Here is an 18,636-nt window from a genome sequence, read left to right on the forward strand (position 1 = left end):
GACGATATTTAAAGTCGATGGCAGAGATTACTTTTTAATGCATACTAGAAAAGTATATGTCCTGAAAAAAAAAGCCTGTTGGGTTACTATCTACCTGAATCAGTCCTCATCTTTTCCACATCACAGTGCCTGTCAGAGTCTCACAGAAAAAGGAAGGAATGCTTATATGACTCTCTTTGAATCAATTATAAGTAATTTAAATGAACAAACCTTTAACGTAATAAAGGTGATTTTAGCTGGGCCTCAGCCATGTACTTACAACTGCATCTAATATTTGGCATTTGTTTGTGGCCTCAGAAGTGTGGTACCACTCCTGTGGTGTGTACTGCTCCTGATCAAAAACATTTAGCCAGCGTGGAAGGGGGAAAAAAAAAGACAAGTTAAGTTAGGCAGAAAAAGATCAGCTGTTTGGAGGTGTGATATCTGTAGAGGAGAGCCAAGTTAGGAAAGGGGGTTAGCTATTGAAATAGCCAAGTTAAACAAGAGACACTTAGGGCTAAGTAGCCTCCCAAAGGATTGATAAACTTTCACATGGGGAGTGTATGCGGTTGAGCCATTAGCCCCAAATGGTGTCTTGTTTAACTTGGCTTTTAAGATAACTAGCCCCTGTCTAACTTGGACTTCCCTGATGGTGTCCCACCTTTACAGGGCTGACCCTCTTTATAACTTGGCTTTTTGTATTTGTAAAACGGTTTTGATCAGATAGCACTCTCTCTTTTTTTTTTGTTTCAGAAGAGAATTAAGCTTGGTTTAGAAAAGAATTAAGTTGCAGGAGAGAATATATTAGTGTCGCATTGAGAGACAAGCTGATTTTAATAAAACACAATTGTAGAATGAAGAAAAAGGAACACAGCCAGAACAGGATTTTAACCCACAGCTTGCTCTCCCACAAGTAGATTCTGTTGCCATAAGGCTACATGGAGAATAGCTGACTCTATTTTTTGCATAACTGAACGAGCCCATCTAGTCCCTTAAAATGAATATAAATACAGAAAATGACAAAAAGAAAACTGATATTGCACAAGGGCTAAAAAGCTTGAATCTGAATGTGTACTCATGTCTGTGCGCTGACACAACTGCAAGAAAATCAGACAATGTAAATAACATATGGTTTGTTTTTCCAACAAAAGGAAAGAAGGAAGACAAGGGGGTTTAATAAGTTTGGCAAGTTGTCCCTTCTAAACTATCATACTCTAAAAGGGACATTTTGTGTATCATTCCAGTTCTACAGATGCACCGAGAGCCAAATCCTGCTTTTACTGAAGTCAATGGGAGTTTTGCCATCGACTTCACTGAGACTAAGATTTGGCCTCAAAAGAATTAATTCTAACAATTGGAGTTGTCAGGGCAGTAACAGATTTCTCATACAAGTTTTGTCCTGTGTGGATAGCGAAAGGCTCGTTTTTTAGCTTGGCTAAAGACGCTGTTGTGACTCTGAAAGCCTGGGGTGTGGATGTGTGAGTGTGTCTGTAGGGAGAAGCTTTTGCAGATTTATGTACATTTTGATGAAGGGCAGGGACGGTATTTTACTCTGCGTTGGTACGACGCCGGGCGCAGCGGGGCCCGGAGCCTGACAGAGGGCTCTGACCGCTCCTGTGCTATAAACAATTATTCATAATGGCGTTATAGAGCTCATAAACAGTGTTCTGTTCCTACGATAGATACAGTAAATGGGTAACATGTTGTTCTCATGTAGCAACATATGCTTTACATAATTTAGTAATACAGTACTTTATATAGGCTTTTAGAATAAAAACAGGAAGGCGCATTATTCCACACTGCTCCACAGCTCATACCAAAACATTTCTGTATTTGACAGGAAAACACAGATTGTAGTGACACAGCTGACTATTTTGCTTTTTCTTTAGAGCAGCGTCTTTTAAAGTTGTGTTAAAATGGCCATAGAGAACAAATAAGTACTGTCTGTTGTGTACAACCTTCTGTCCATTGGTGTATTCTTATCCCTAAGTTAACCTGAGCTCCATTCAAAATTATCTTTGTCAACCAAAAGTATATTAAATTGGTGGAAAGCAAAGAGATTTTTAAGTATTTGACCTTTCTAGCATAGATTTATGTTATACAAGTGGTTTTTTATACAAAGTGATTTTTGATGCAAAGAAAACTATCCTTTTCTAACTATTTGATTTTGTTTGAAAACATGTGTTACTTCAGTGTTTCTACCACAATAGAAAGTGAAAAGTGTATTGCAGCAAACTGAAGAGGAAAAACCACAAAATTCCACTGAAAGTTCTATGAAGTTTAGAATAATGCAGTGGAGCGTAAATGAGCAATAGGAGGCCATTGCAAGGTGTGGGGGGAGAAACCGGCAGGATTTTTCCCATATTGTATAAGACACCGAAGTAAACCTGCTTACTTTAGAGGGGATTGTACTGTAAGTTCGATTTATGTTCTTCATCTTGGTAGGTAGAACCACGGCGAGGGGGAAGGCCGAGGGGAGGCTCTCATGTTAATACACTTCTCGTTTTCTTCCAGGAGAGTACACAACTGCTACAAATGCCGTCAGTGCAGCTTCACAGCTGTTGATACTCAGTCACTACTAGAGCACTTCAACACTGTGCACTGTCAGGAGATGGACATCACTACAGCCAATGGGGAGGACAGTCATGGCGTTTCGTCTATCAAGGAGGAGCCAAAAATTGACCTCAAGGTCTATAGTCTGATTAATCCGGATCCCAAAATGGGGGAGCCCATATCTGACAGCATAGTGAAGAGGGAAAAGATAGAAGATAAGGAAGTGCTCAAGGAGAAAGGTTGGACTGACAGTCCCAGTGATGATCTTCGCAACGTGACCTGGAGAGGAACAGACATTTTGAGGGGGAGCCCGTCATACACACAGACCAGTCTAGGCTTATTGACCCCTGTGTCTGTTGGCCAAGAGCAGCCAAAGCCTTTAAGGGATAGTCCAAACGTAGAAGCTGCCCATCTTGCGCGGCCCATTTACGGCTTAGCGGTGGAGAGCAAGGGCTTCCTGCAGGGCGTGTCAGCCGGAGCGGCGGAGAAAGCCGGGCAGCTCACCCAGCCCTACCCTGGATCCGGGGACAGCAAGGCAAAGGACGAATCCCAGTCCTTACTACGGGTAGGAAGCTCTCCTTTTTTTTCCCCCCTTGCTTTTTATGATTACATGTATGTTATGTTTAATTAGGCATGCAAATGATTTCTTCAGTTCCAGAGTAATGTGGTTGGGTTTTTTTCATGCATGGAAAAAAAATAATAATCAAGGAAAGACTGAAAGACTCAAACTTGTAGAGCTAAACTGGCAGGTAAATGTTCCAAAGAGTTTGCATAAAACAATGTATATATTGATGTAGTATTAGTAAGCAAGTGCTTCTGCTTTTGCTATTTAGCTCTGATTGAATTTTGTTTAATCATTCCTGCTAATTGTGCAGGTTGATCATGCATTTGAAGAAGGAAGGTTTAGAACCCCAGAAGGCTGCTCATCTGTTACACTAAAACAACTAATCACCTCTTAAATTTTGTGGTGGTGTGACAGTTCACACTTACTTAAGTAAAATTTCACATTATTAAATATTTAAGAATATGAAACCTGAGTTAAATATTAATAAAAAGTAACCTCTTTGTTTTATAAAGCATCATAATTATATATCCATTTTGACAATTGTCTGGTTGCCTTGGAAGCAAAACAAAAAGAAAAAAAAAAGAAAAGGAAGGAGCCTGGGTGATAAGAAAAGGAGAATATTTGACACACCAAATAATTCCTATTCTGTCTTTTTTTAAACAAAAGGCCCTATATATAAGGAACTTCCCATTCCATCAAGGTATGCTTTTCCCACTGTAGGGAAATCTGAGATTAGAAAATCTCTCAAATTCTGAGGAGCTGAACAGGGAGACAAGTAAGTGCCTTTCCCCTGGAGTGATCATTGTATGTTTTCAGGGGCTGCTCCCTATCTGAACTTCTAGAAACTTGCTACAGGAGCGGTCAGTCTGCAGACAAACCTCACTAGGACGGAAGTGATGATCAGCTATTTTTCTTTATTGTCTTTTATAAGTACATTTATAATCATAACATCCATTACTGTAAGAGTGAACAACATGTCAGAAGACAAAAGGCAAGATAAATGTTTTATTCCATGGTACGCTAAGATTATACATAGGTATATCTGTCTCTGTATACATACGTAAGTCTTACAAGCTCTTTTTAAATGAAGTCAGTGGTCTTAAAAATATTGCAGTTAATTCTAATTGTAAAAAAATGTGTCTGTCACTTAAAGTCTGCATCCCATTTAGGGGGACCACAATCTTTTGTGCCTTACAGGTCATGAATAGTTACTGATGTCAGATTTTAAGTGTATGAGAAGCAGTCACAGTATGACAGGTTCCTTGTTGCAAACCTGGGTGCGTGCTCATTGTGAATGGCAGGATTATATTTCTCTCCTCCATTTGGAAATGTATATAAAAATATACACATATGTCCAACTAGCAATGGAATTCATGCTGGACATGTGACGCTAGTTACATCCCACTTGAATTTTGTAGTGGTTCTTAGCAGTACACAGACATATTGTCCAGAGGAGCCATTTGTATTGTGGGTTATCAGAATAAAAATAGTTTTAATTTTTTTTTTGACTCCTAAAGAATGAAAAAAGCCGACTAAACAAAAATCTGCAAAGGGACCTGGTAGCATGCAGAATCAGCTTTATAAAGGTCTAAATTTGGTTGGTAGCTGGAGCCTAAAATGTTAGTAAGTAAGTGGTAAAATAAGACCATTATATTACCAGTTTTAGCCATTGGTGAATGAAGAAGGGGAACCTGTACACTGGCTGCTTCTTATGCCCTTCTTTAAAATAAGTTCAGACATTTTTTTACAGTATTTATACAAATCAGTATTTTTATCACTTTGGAAATATTTTGATCACTTCTGGATGTTCAGAAATACCTGAAGTACCTATAATTCCCATGGTTTTCTGGAAAAAAAAAAAGGTCTTATTTTTGTGTATTAATAAGGTACATAAATTAGTTCCCGGCATTTTAAAATGTGTACAACCCAACTTTTCTTTTATAAGGTTTGTAAAAGGATGTATTAGTGGATTAGGTCTATATTGACTGGTAAAACCATACCGACACCCTTCAAGGACGAATTACTTCTGTGCACACTTTTAGCAACCTTGCTCTTTGAACTCTGTTGTGCCAAGGACTTGTTTGTCTGGGTCTTTTCCTTAGTTACAATATTGTAATTTCCACTTTTCTTCTTTGAAAATTGGGCAAGTTGCCTTTGTCAGTTTGAGATATTTAAAAAGAAGGGAAGGAGGTTAACTTTCTACATCTGCTGAACAGAGTCCCTACTCATATATATTTCATCACTACTGATGGATAGAGGAAGATAGTGAGAATTCAAACTTCTTGAAGGTAAGGGGTGATCTGAAGGATAGGAGATGGTGGAAGATGAAGGAGTGTGATTCCGTGAGGGATATTAATTCTTCCAATAAGGTGAATATTTCCTATTCCCCTGGATCTGTGAAAAAGATTATAGAAACCTAACTAAAATTCCTTTATTTTGCTCTTGATTTAGTTTTGGGATGCAGTACTGGGGCCAGGAAATAAGACAAAGTGATAGTCAGCTTGACCAGTGGGAGCTCTGTGTCGGGTATTACCTGACATACATAGATATGTATGCCTGGAAGCTCACTTGGCCCAGACGGAATTAGAAATGGTTCAGAAAAGAACTTCCCTTCCATTCTGGAAAAAGCTAATTTTTGTAATCCTCTGAAATAAAAAAATACTCCATATTGTTAAGCAAATCTCTTATGATTATCCACTTTTGGAGAAATTGATTTTTCTAATGTGAAATAGCTAGTAGAAATAGCTAATGTTGTGCTAAAAGCTGGGCCTTTCTGGAAGCAGAGCGTTAAATCAGTGCATACTTCTGGTAGCATATAATGAATGCTCAAGTAAAATACTGTATCCCGGGACGACTGGTGACTAGGAAACAAAACCTATAATAAAACCACTGTGGACACCTTCATTTTTTTCCCCCCAAAGATTGACACAGAGGAAGCCATAAATTTGGGATTACTCAGTGAATAAACACTGTGAGAAATGGACTGAAAAAAAATCTAACACATCCCTTTGGTTGTACTGGCTATTCAGTATTTATAAAGTGGTTCTGCTTATTACAAATGATTTGTAATGATTTGACAGTAGCAGTAATACCATGTGCTTTTCATTTTTTAGTGCTCTCATGACTGGGGGAAGGGAGAGGGGAGATCAACTTTTTAACATTTTTTTCATATAAATAGAGGTTAATACTGCAAGTGGGTTTTCTAGATACTGAGTTTAGTAGTGATTAGCATTTTAATAAAGTAGCAAAGATGATACGGATCAGCTGGGGAAGGGGTGAAAATCTACAATTGCCCACAGAAATCCCTAATGCCTACAGGATAATTGTAAACTTTTGGAAATTACTTGGAGTGTTTCTCAGCTTTGCATGTTGTGTAAGCTGTTTATATGCTGCTTTCTTGCATTCCTTCCATGCATGATGGACATGCTCCCCCCCCAGTCTCTGTGCTACAGCAGATTATTCATGGCAGTCATTAGAGTAGGATTTCTTTCCTTTTTAGCAGCTAAAAGACTGAATCGCTCGTGACCTTTCAGGAGCTGGGGATGGTGCAGTGGTGATAGTTTCAACTCCGCATGTGTGCAAGCACACATATGCAGTGGACGCACCTTTTCCCCCCAGAGCGCTTCCAAGCTGTGTGTGTGTAACAGAATCTTTCTCAGGGGCTCAGTACACTTCTGTGAGTAGCTTTAATTTATTTTTCTTATTAAAATGTTTCCAGCAGCTGTACTTACAGCGAATCGGTATGTTTTGCAAATGGGAATTACAAAAAATGTACCTCAGCGTGGTACAATGTAGACATTATTTCTGCTCTTCCTTAGAGTAGCTGATTTTATAGTTTAAAGATCTGTTGATACTGGAAGGTCTATTGAGATGCAAAAATGTTCCTTTTTTTGGGTAGCACATTGGCAGCCAGCGGACTCCAGGCCAGGCAGATTGTTTAATGCTTTGACAACGCAGATCTTGGACAGCAGGAACTTTTTGCTAAACTGATTTTAAATGAAGTGTCCTGTTTTGGTATGTGTGGACACTGCAGAACAAAGTTTTCCACAAAACTGGGAATTGCAGCCTGACCCTTCAGACCTGTGCACGGACCTAGTAAGCCCACCTAAAGGTATTGCTAAACACGGCTGCCTCGCATGGAGTTTAGCTGATGCAGATGCAGAATAGCACAGGTCAGCGTGTCCCGCGGTGCCGCATAGGCCTGAAGGCAACAGGGAGATGCCGGTGTATTAATCATAATTCAAGTAATGGGAGGATTTGTGTACTGTCGGACAGAGATTGTCAAATTACTGCAAAGGTACTGGTGATTTTTATCAAAGGCAGACTGCAGGCTGTGACGTTAAATATCTAACTGAAGTTATGTTAACCTTTGCTATGAGCTTTTTATATGGGGCAAAGGATAAAATCAGCTCTTCTATTAAATCGAGATTATTTTGCAGCATAATGATCAGACTGTTAACACACTACAGGAAACCACGACGTTTCAAGAAAGTTTCCATTTCCTTTAAGAAGAGGTTTTTTTTTTTTGTCTGTGATATTTACATTTCTGATATTTCATATAGTGTTCTGTCTAGAGCTGGTTATATGGCTTTAAATTTGGGGGAGACAGGAAATCAGAGAAAGTTATTTCCCCTCTCCCCGGTTTTGCATTCTCCTACGTGGCTGATTGACAGAGCTCATTTTAAAATTAGCAATAGGTATGTATGTATCGGTAAATTTATATATAACTGATTTAATATCAGTGTTGTAAACACCAGACACAATCCCTAATGCTGAAACATTATTTCTCCTATTATAAAGTCCTGACTCCTGTTATCCACAGAGTTGGATGCCAGATAGCTGCAAAACAGTGGAAATGCTGAACGGGCCTTTGTGATTTCCAAAAGACTTCTCTAAACATTAAGTTCTTGGCCAGAAGGATAACATACCTCTGAGGTAAAACCTGCCTCTCTGATGTTGGTAGAAGTATTGCTGCTGCCTTTAGCAGGAGCACGAGGAGCAGCACTGGAAGGTTCAAGCACAGAGAGTGGGATCTTGGTTTAGATGCGGTTTTTCGGTGGTCGCTGCAGGGTAATGGATGGATGTTTTTGTGCGCTTTGGCATGGTGTCCCACTTCAGCTACCTTTTGATAGCAACATCGTAATGGTGTATCTACAGAACTAAATTTAATGCACAGAATTCTATCATACATCTTCTACTTAACTTGGTGGAGGTCTTGGATGCTGCAGCTCATCCCTCAGTCACTTGGAGAAAGAAAAAGCAGCCCTTTAAAGAAGAAACATCTGAAATAGTTTCTCTGTAGCTGCATCTCATTTTTTTCCCATTTCCTCTGACTCTGTTAGAGATCTTTCAGGAAGTATTTATAGTCAAGGCCATTCATTGCCATACGGGTCCTCTAATTAGCTGAGGGGAACTCAGCAGGCACTGTGTCTTACTAATGCACAGAGCTCTGTCAGGTCAGAGAGCTGCCAAAGTCGGTTTTTTCAGAAGCACCTGTTTCCCCAAGTCTCTGCCTGGGGAGGCAGTGGGCTACTTTTTAAAATATAACTACATCCTGGAAAATGGCAAGAATCCTCTGACAAGGAAAATGAGAAAATAAAGTTAGGACTTGAAGAGAAATGGTTTTGAAGCGTCGGGTTTTGCTCAAAACTGAGGCGGGTAAAATCCCCGCACTGGTGAAGGGCTCGAGAACGAAGCTAAAATAACTTTGTGAAGGTTTCAAGTAGTTTAGAAACAAACATGTACTTGGCTGCTTTTAGTAACTACTGGAACCAAACCCACAAGAAATTGAATGTTTTGCATTACTCATCCTGACAGAGTGATCAGATAGGACTAGAAAGTAACTTTTAGAAAAATGTTAACCTGCCCAATTAAAGGCATGTTTCTGGTTTTTGTGTGGGGTGTGTCTGTCATGTGGAGAGACAACCCCACCTTCTGCATGTTTACCCACCCGTCAGTGCATATTTTTTATTTATTTTTTTTCTTCTCCCTTTTACGAAATGTGGTTTAGAAGAGAATTAAATGATAAAATCATTATTTGGGTGGGGCGCGGTAATAATGCAAAAGGGCAGCAGCTACGTCAAAATCCTTGATGAAAAGGTGAATCAGTATGTGGAACAAAGGGCTGGGGAGATCGGTACGGGCCCCCGGGCCATTGCGTAAGCAGAAGGATTTATTGAAGTTGCTATGATCAATAACAATGATTCAAGCAGGGAGAACCGAGATAATTCTTGATTTAAAACAAGCTGCTTCATTCGGATGGGAGAGATGGTGATGAAGACAAGAACAAAACAGTGCTTTCTTGTATTGAACTGAGTGGCCAAAACAGATTGACAATCAGTGTCAGATGCAATTAACTCAATTTTATATTACCCTTCCTAGTTTGGGTAGGAGAACCTCTCCTTCGCTCTCTCCGGTCTGGTATGTGGTGTCCCGGCGTCGGTGGGAGCAAGAAGGGGCAGCGCACCGTTGTCACCTGGATGCTGCACGCCTGCGCCAGGGCCTGGCTTTGCCAGGCGAAAGTCACCCCGGTGCTTGAGGCAGCCACTTCGTGCCATCGCTGTGGTGGGGAATGGCGGTTATTGAACTTGGCGTGAGGGTGGGAGTATCCTCGGCGCCTGGGTACAGCTCTCCCCGGCAGCCCCTGCCACTCTGGGCTGGGTGGGAGTCCAGGCACAGAGGGGCCCCCAGCACTGCCCCCCGCCTGAACAGGAGCCCTGGGTGTGGGGCGGTGCGAGCCAGAGCCTCCCTCACCCAGGGGGGAGGCTTGGAGGTCTCCCTCCCGGCTCAGCCCCTCTGCACAACCGAGCCGCCCTTGTTGACACTGAAAACAACCCAGTCCTGCAGCTCTTATTCATACTGCCGTGCTCTAAACTGGACACACTGAATGAAGAAATGTTATTCCTTTAGGTATGACCAATCCTGGTAAGCAGCTATTTTTTTTTTTTTACTGTCTTCAAATACATTCCTGAATTTTATTTTTTTTTTTTTAAATTGCGCTCACAGTGGATGCAGCTCAGTTAAAGCAGTGTCAGGGTATGGAGCACAGCTGTGGGCACTGCAAAGGCAAACAGCGCAGCAGCGGATCACTCCAGTCTAAACAATTCTGAGAACTGTCAATGGGAAGCCTTGTTTAAACTGGGAAGTAAGTAAAATGCGGCTTCTCACTCGACGACTAATTTCAATAATTAGCTGAGCTTCTTCAAAGTTTTGAAAAGTCAAGTGCAGCTATAACCATTATACAGCCCTATTACTGTTCTGTATTGCTAGTAGTACTTAGCATTAGGTTATATACCTGAAGTGAAATGGAAATTTCAATTGTATTTAGAAACTAAGGATAATCTTTGACAAACTGGATCCAATAGGAAACACACATTCATGTCCAAGGGCAGAACTTGCTGCTAACTTGTAGATTTTCAATGGAAAATTAAATTTCATAGATGAATGCAGGCAAGGATTGTACATAATTCTGTTTTTGCCTGAAGTACTATGGTGCTGAACAACAAAAAACTATGTGAAGATACCTCTAACATCTGGAAGTGCAGAGTTGCTTTCTGTGTTGAATTTCAGACAACCCTCTACATGTATTTGGTAATTAAAAGACACAATAAATGCAGTCTTTTAGAGGAGGGATATTATGATAGACAGCAAATAAATGTTTAATTTATTGGAGTAAGAAGGGAGCATTGTAATTATAATTGATTTGAAGGAATCCAGATGCTGTCCACATCTAAACAAATTCAAAATGGTAAAGATGTAAAAACAGATTTGTGAATAAACAGTGTGCACACATGTTCTGTGATTTTTCCATGGAGGTATCTAAGGGTTAATACACCCAGTTAAAAATGACAACTATGGAAAATAGTTGTTATATGAACAGATGTGTGCTGAAACAAAAAAATGTATATATACATGTGAGAGACGCAAAAGGTTTTCTGGAACGTCTTTTGTTACCTTAGCACTCCTCAGAATATGCATGTGACCACCTTGGAAGTAGTCTTAATTTTAAGATCTCTAATGTAGCACAATTGATTTAGTGAACAATTTCCTGGCTAATATAATTAATTTACTTCTTCTACCAAGTTCTGGTTTTAAAATGAAGCTTTATAATGGCTAAATGGTTCTGTTGATGTTTTTCTAACCATTTTTCTAAATAGCATTATGTATTTTTTAGAAAATCTTATAATCTTTGTTGTAGTGATATAATAATAAGTGTATGTAATGTAAATCTATAAAGATATGTATTCCATATTGCATGTTACATTATTTAGAGTTCAATAGGATATAATTTGTGCATAAAGACAGGAGGAGGAATAAGGATATTTTCTCTTTTTCGGCTGCACACAATATTAGGTTCTGAAACAAATGGCGTGGTGGCACCTCAAGCTATGCAGTGCTTTGCAGGCAGCTTGCAAATGGACTTTGAAATCTTTGCTGGGTTTGTGTATCCCTGTGCTGCCTGAGATTTGCAAATCTCAGGCTGGTGAATCAAATTTGTCCTAGTTAGACGGTTAATTCCCTATGTTTTCTTGGCTGCTCTAGGCCTTATTCTCCCGATTCTGTCTGTAAAATGGGAATAAGGGCAGTTTCCCATCTCGAAAGGCGAGAACAAAGAGACATGCGTTAAACTCTGTGTTGTGCAACACTATAGTCATAGCAAGAAGAACCTGATCCATAGGCATCCTGAATCAATATTCCTGGTTAACTTCTCTAGGCATAATGTTGTAACTTTTTGCAAGAACACCAGCGAAGGAGAAAAACTTAAGAAACAGATTATAATTTTAATTTTAACTTTGTTAAAATACCTATTCTTTCCTTCAGCCTGAAAAAAAAAAGAGAAAGCAGGAATTTTGGAGTGAGACGTTTGCATTTCTTGTTTGACTTTGACCTCATTTTGGTTTATGTGCCTCTGATGTGTATAGTGGCAAACTACACGTTTTCACTTATGGGAAGAAGCCTTCTAACGATGGCTTACAGTGCAGTCTTTAATCATGTGAGTTGCCTCCAGCACTTGCTGAGAGTACAATTCCACCCTCTCCATTTTCAGATGGGTTGTACTATCGTCTGTTTCTCCTTGCAAGACTGTCTGCGATTTGAAAATTGTGTTTAATATTAAAAAAGCGAGGAAAAAAGAGAAATAATCAGAACGTTTGTCAAGGAATTTGTTATGAATGGGAATGAGGAGCAATGCAAACAAGCTTGGAAAGATTTTTAATTCACATGTTATTCTGGGAGCCTACAATTTCTGGTGAGAAAATGGCATATTTTAGGTCTATTTCCTCCGGTTTTTGGCATGGAGCAATGCCTGTTTTGTTCAGTCAGATGTTCAAATAGGAATTTTGGATGCTTAGAACTAATTTTAGTAGGTGGGGGGCAAATTTATTATGATGCTACAAATAGAGTTTGATCACAGCTGCTTCATTGCAATTATAAAAAATCGGCTGTGAATCACTTAAACTATATTTACTGGTCGCAAAAAAAAAAAGTGAATCTCATCTATACAAAACTCTGTCTTGTTTCTCTTAAAGTTCTGAGTATCATCACTTATATACCCAGTATTTTGAATTTGGCTTGGTCGTGTTGCCAGAGTATTTTCATGCCGCTCTCCCCCCATGCCCTGGCAGTGATAGTGTGCTCAGATGACTCCCCCATTCTTTCCTGAAGAAACTGTATTTTTTTGTCTTAGGGTAAATTTCTGGGCTTGTTCTGAAATTACAGTAAATCACACACAGATCTCTTCAGACTTATTAAAAAAATGTTAGAAACTTCACTGGAAGTTGGGCACTTCAAAGCTCTTGCTACTCCAGTCTGTACATGACTAAAAGGCTGTAAGGCAGACACCACAAGGTGAAAGCTTTCAAATCAAAGCAAAACTTAATATACCGCTATTATCCCCTTTATAAGACATATGGAGAATAATATCTTTACATATGTATGAGTTTTTTCAGATAGTAGCTGCTTTAATGTTCATGGGGCTATGCTTTTGAGTTAGAAGAGAAAATACCGAGTTATACTCCATATTTTTTTGACATTTCATGGCAGCTCCTCTCCCAAGCCAAAGTAGATGTTTTCCAGATCTGTTTAAAAGTTTGTATTGTGCAGAATAAGCTTAGCCAGCCTGTTTCTTGAGAAAAGCATTTTCTTCACAATTCAGTTAATGGACTCAGCTACGGTGATCATTTTGGCATTCTTCCCTGCAGCTGATAAAGAAGACAAACATCTGTAAAGCTCTCCATTGACAGTAGCACAGTACCTGTTAGTATATTACTGAATTTCATTTATATTTGACTGAGGTATGCTAGAAACTCAAATGTTCCCTTTTATTTAAAATTCTTATAAACCCTACGTTATACGGTGTTTGAGGGGTGGGGAGAGTTAATGGAAAACATGATTAAAATCTTCTAGACTTCAAGGCTTGTAAACAGCTTGGCACCTACATATGTTTGCCTGCATATGTGTGTTTTACTGGTTTGTTTACTAATTTTAAATTAGGTTTAAAAATTAGAATGAAATTTTAAAAGTGAGATTTATTTTTAAATTAGAAATGAAAATGCTCTTCCACTGAACACAGAATTTCTGCAGTTATTTAGCCAAATGCTTTGTAGGACTAATATTAATTATTTTTAAAGCAAAGGGTCTGTTACAACTTTACTGATTTTTCCATTACAGAAAATTATGTTCTGCTTAGCAGAAGTTTTAAATCTGGGTTGATTTTTAAATAGAACTTTTCATGCCTCTAAGACTGTAAACTCAGTCATCACTTAATCAATTTGCCTTTGCCTTCTAATAGCCAACTGAACGGTAGAGGTCTTTGCACTCATTATCCATAACAACTGTCAGAGCAGATTTGATGTAGGGACTTCTACAAAAATTAAGAGGGTAGTTGATGTCTGTTAAATTTGGTCCCTCAGTCGGGACTTTCTTGGTATGATGGTCAGCTAAGTGACTCCTCACGTGAGACTCAGTTGTAGTGAAACCTCGTGACCAACTGTGTATATCTCAGGAGAGGTGTTTCAGTTGACTTCAGTGTCCCGAGCTGGCATTGGTGTAGACCTCTAGACTGAACTTCTTCTGTAATGTATTGTTTCAGTGAGTGAACAGACAGCCTGGGGTGAAGCCTTAATCTTTGCTAAGGTATTTGAAGTCTTTCTTAGTGATATCCTCCTTAAGAAGTGAAGCGTAAGCCATTTTGGACACCGGTCTCCCAAGTACATCACTGTTTGTGAGCGAAGAACATTTTTAAAAACATTGATTTTTTTATCTGTGCGGTTCTGTAGGTCCTTGGCAAAAAAGTTAAATTTTGTCAGTGCTAGGAAGTTGACAGGATCTCCATCCAGCTGTCCGCGCCGAAGGGCTCCCGGCGCCTCGGGAGCTGCAGAGTGTGCCTGGTGCTCTGCCTGGCTGTGAGTGCCTCCGGATGCCCGCTGTCGGTTGTTTTTATCAGTATGGGTCTGCTTCCCTCTTTGCTTGGCCAGGTTGCAAGGAAACTTCAGTACAACCTCTCTTTTCTTGTCTTCTTTAGCTTAGTTTGGCTCTCTCCCCCATTAATCTTTTGTGGAACTCTGTTTTCTGTACTAAAAGTCATGTAAATTCTCCAAATTTGGAGCTTTCTTTTGAAAGAAAAAATACCGAACCATTCATTCTGTTGTAAGAACTGTCTAGGCTTTCTGATCCGCCTTTCCTAAAATACACATCATCTGCATCGTAAATAGAGAATTCCTGATGGGGAGAGTTTAAGCAAAATTGTCTGAATCTCCTTCTCTCCTCAGCATCTGCACTTTGCCATGGTTGGAGCCAGGGCACTGGTCTGCATGGGCTTTGCTCTGACAGGTTCTCTTTTGAATGCCTACTAGCACGCACGTAAATGGCCCTGGCGATCTGATATCCTTCCTACCAAAAATATTCTCATGGCCTTGCTTGCTTTCATCAGCACCACTAAGTAAACCTCAGCTAGTGGAAGGAGACATGTTGGAGCACAGCAGAAGAACAGAATGGATGAAACTACAAATTGTTAGTGTGTTAAACACAGATTATGTCTTTGGGTACAAATTCCATTAGCGACTGAATGAGTCTGGATGGGTAGTAGCTTGTGGAAGTATTTGTTATGACAAACCCAACTTTTCATTAATAGACAAAGTTATCCTGTTTTCCTCTGTAGTCTGGCCAACATCAAAATGTTTCAAACTAATTTCAGACTTGTAAAACACTGTCTATCAGATACAGACATATGGATTGAACTAGTAATTTGCTTGCCATCTGCTGATAAAGGAAGCAAGGCGTCTAACTAGAAAATGAAGAAATTTTTTTTCCTCCCATTGGAATGTCATATGGTGCCTTTAGTAGTTGTTTGTATTGACATTTTTATTGATTGTTATGTAAAGTGTTATATTGCATTGACCTGCATCTGCTTTCAATCTCATAATTATGATTTTTTTGTTGTTTACAAAATATCCATGATCATTTGAGCCTATAAATAATGTAGTTAGAAAATAACCCACTTTAAATCTGAAAAAATAAATTGTTAACTACATTTCTTATTGTATGAAACAGGAGTAAGCATATTCTTTTCCTCGGAAAAGAGAAAAATCTGAAATATTACTAACAAACAGAGTTAATTAAAGTTATACTTTCTTTTAGTCAGAATTTCCCTTTTCCTTCTGAAAGATAGGCTAGAGGCCAGGAAAAACAATACTTTCCCAACGTAAAAACAAACAAACCAACCTGCCAAAACTTTTCCACTTACGGGAAAATGGATACTTGAGCTTTCTGGGTTTGTCCCTGTAAGAGTCTTCTCTCACCAGCTCTGATGGTTTGTGCCAGTCGAGAGTTTGTCCCCCACCTCCTTGCCAAGGCTTAACTCTGCTGGCAGTAGCTGTTTCGTTTGGGGATGACTGAGCTGGAGGGGCAGAGAGGTTGCACGTTGGCATGTTGGGAGCAATTCCTCCGCCGGCGTGCATCGCCTTGCAGCTTGCCTTTGGGAAGCTGCGGGGTTTAAGAGTTGAAGATTTGCCTCCTGAAACTGCACAGACTTCTTATTTCAGCATGTAGGCCCTGGTTATCTGTGGAAATAATAATAATTAGTCCATACTGAAAGTTTAAGTGTTTGCTCTTTCAGTTAATGCTTCTTACATGTTTGTCCATTTTCATGAAGCATTTAGAGTTTCTCTGTTTAAAAGAGACACAGCAAGTACCAAATGCAGTAACTTCTCAACAGGTATATTGCTTTCATAGGTAATAAAATACATTCTCAATCAGTACTCAAATACATGGAACTTTGGTTAGTTAAATAATAATAAATACTCATTTCAGCCCTAGTTCCCCATTTTTCATTCATATTGACAAGTATTTTATTTTTCATAGATTTCAGTGATTCATTTTGAACAGGTAGTGCTAAAAATATTAACGAGCTATGTTCTTAAACAGGAGTTACGTCTTCATAAAGGTTGTGACTGAATTGTTGATTTTCTTTTAAATAAGACAAGCCCATTTTTTTCTGCAGCAATTGGATTATTAGCTTGCCAGAAGTGTAGGATGTAAAGAATATACCGAAGGATTTCTGTATGTGCTTGAAGTGAAAGTAATACAGACAATCACTACTTGTGCAATATACTATTTTATCTTTTGTAAATATCTTTGTTTTTCCGAAAAGTTACGTTCCTTGCAAAGTCTGTGATACCTATTAACACATGCTGCGTTCTCTTTTCTGAGTGTGGTTGTGTATGGTTTCATTTGAAAAAAGCTAAACAGTTACATAAATAACAAGTTTTCCACAGTGTAGAGTTAATTACCATTTTACATTTGGAATTTACACTATTGAGAAAGCTATTGCAACAGTAGTGACATTTTAACAGATAGACATCTGTTGCAGATGTGCTCATAGGAACTGATACCTCTGACAGCAAGAAGTCTGCAAAAGTAAGAGGGAAATTCAGATAGTATTGATGAAGTAAAAGCTTAGGTAAATGCAGTGCTCCTGTGACGGCTTATGGAAGGCATTAAGCTACAACAAGTAGTACCACTACTAGTACCGTTACTATATGGTTTGCCACATGCTTCCCCTCTGTTTTTTATGGCATAAGCTGCATCCGATATGCTCAGTCTGTCCTTGTATCGTATTTGTACTCCATGTTCCGGCATAGTGAATGTAGATCTGCTCTGCATGCGATGGGCCTGTTGGTTTTTATTCTGGATTTATTTCATTGAAAACATCAGGACTCTATATTTTTCTGCTGGTAAACGTTAATATTTACAGCATACACTGGGAAGTATACATCCAGAGTAATTTTACCCTTCTCAAGTTGTTTTTTTTTTTTTTAATAGGACTTACCATGCTGTACGGTATCTGACAATTCCCATGTTAATAATGCTTTGAAATGTACATTGCGATTGCTAAAATATAGGCGTTTACAGCATTCTGTTTGAGTATGTTGACTGCAGCAACAGAGTCAGATTAGCGCTAAGAAAATACTACTTCACAATAATGAGGAGGCTATCAGATACTTAGTCTGACGATGCCTACCAGAAACTTGCTGTTGATGGGCATATTCACCTCAGGGTATGAACTGGCTCTTCCCAGGTTAATATTTGTAAGTAAGTCCATTCTTTAGCATGGTAAACTGCCTCAGAAGGAGATGAGGGTGTGATCGACAGGGGACGAGGAGCCAAGTTCCCTTCTCTTAGACAGGATGAGCAATTTGTGACAAATGCAAATTTCTTTTGTGCTTCTGTTGATGCATATTTTTATCATACAGTAGCTTTCAAAGAACATTGAGATTTGTGAATATTAGCAAATTGCTTTGGGAGCGTGTGATACGAGGTAGTTCAGAAGCAGAAAGGTTTATAAAAATAGCTAAAATGTTGTATGTCTAGTACACACTTACTTCTTGTCTATCAAAGCTGTTCTTTCACAGGCCGAACTGCCTTACTGAGATACTATCACACTTCTGACATGAACAAATGGTTTCAAAACCCCTCATGTCAGGTCAAGATGGTGAGAACAGCAGATAGACTTGAGAACTGGGACTGTGTAAACAACACACTCCCATCACCGGACTAACGCAGGTCCAGAGAAGTGGCAGCGTCGTTCTCACTGCTCAGACATTGCCAGTGTGCTATTCTCCCCTTCCCCGGCACGAGAGAATTGACTGCAACTGTTTATTTTCAACACATGGTTGATATCTTTGTCTGTCTGTCTGTCTGTAGATCAGCTGTGCCTCGTTAGGGACTTTACTTACGAGCCCTGAGAATCTTGCTCAACCTTTCATCTCTGTGCCATGTAACTGTGGTTTGTTAGAAATAACTGAGAAAAAATGTAAACTTACTGAAATGACTAAGAAGTCTATAGTCAGTGTCAGAGGAGAGAGGGGATGGACTGAACCAAGGGTGTATGTAGGAGATTAGTCCGTGCCTTCTCAGATATATTTATAATATATCTCTAGACGGCAAAAGAAAAACTCAGCAGTTGTATTTGCCCTTTGAGGTCAGAAAGGATATTTCAGCCTGACAAATTCCTCTTAGTCTTGAGGTTTCTCTTTGTACTG

At 39.3% G+C, this 18,636-nt stretch overlaps 1 protein-coding gene across 3 annotated transcripts in view; it reads left to right on the forward strand.

The window, feature by feature from the left end:
* The window catches only part of TRPS1 (transcriptional repressor GATA binding 1), a 176,711-nt gene that overhangs the window by 26,428 nt on the left and 131,647 nt on the right, over window positions 1–18,636 (forward strand). For all 3 annotated transcript variants that reach the window (XM_059815596.1, XM_059815594.1, XM_059815595.1), the window contains exon 4: window positions 2,494–3,097. In XM_059815596.1, coding sequence (XP_059671579.1) covers window positions 2,494–3,097 — 604 coding nt within the window. The remainder of the gene's footprint in view (window positions 1–2,493; window positions 3,098–18,636) is intronic.

This window comes from Gavia stellata, chromosome 3 (genome assembly GCF_030936135.1).
Source record: "Gavia stellata isolate bGavSte3 chromosome 3, bGavSte3.hap2, whole genome shotgun sequence".
NCBI classification, from domain to species: domain Eukaryota; kingdom Metazoa; phylum Chordata; class Aves; order Gaviiformes; family Gaviidae; genus Gavia; species Gavia stellata.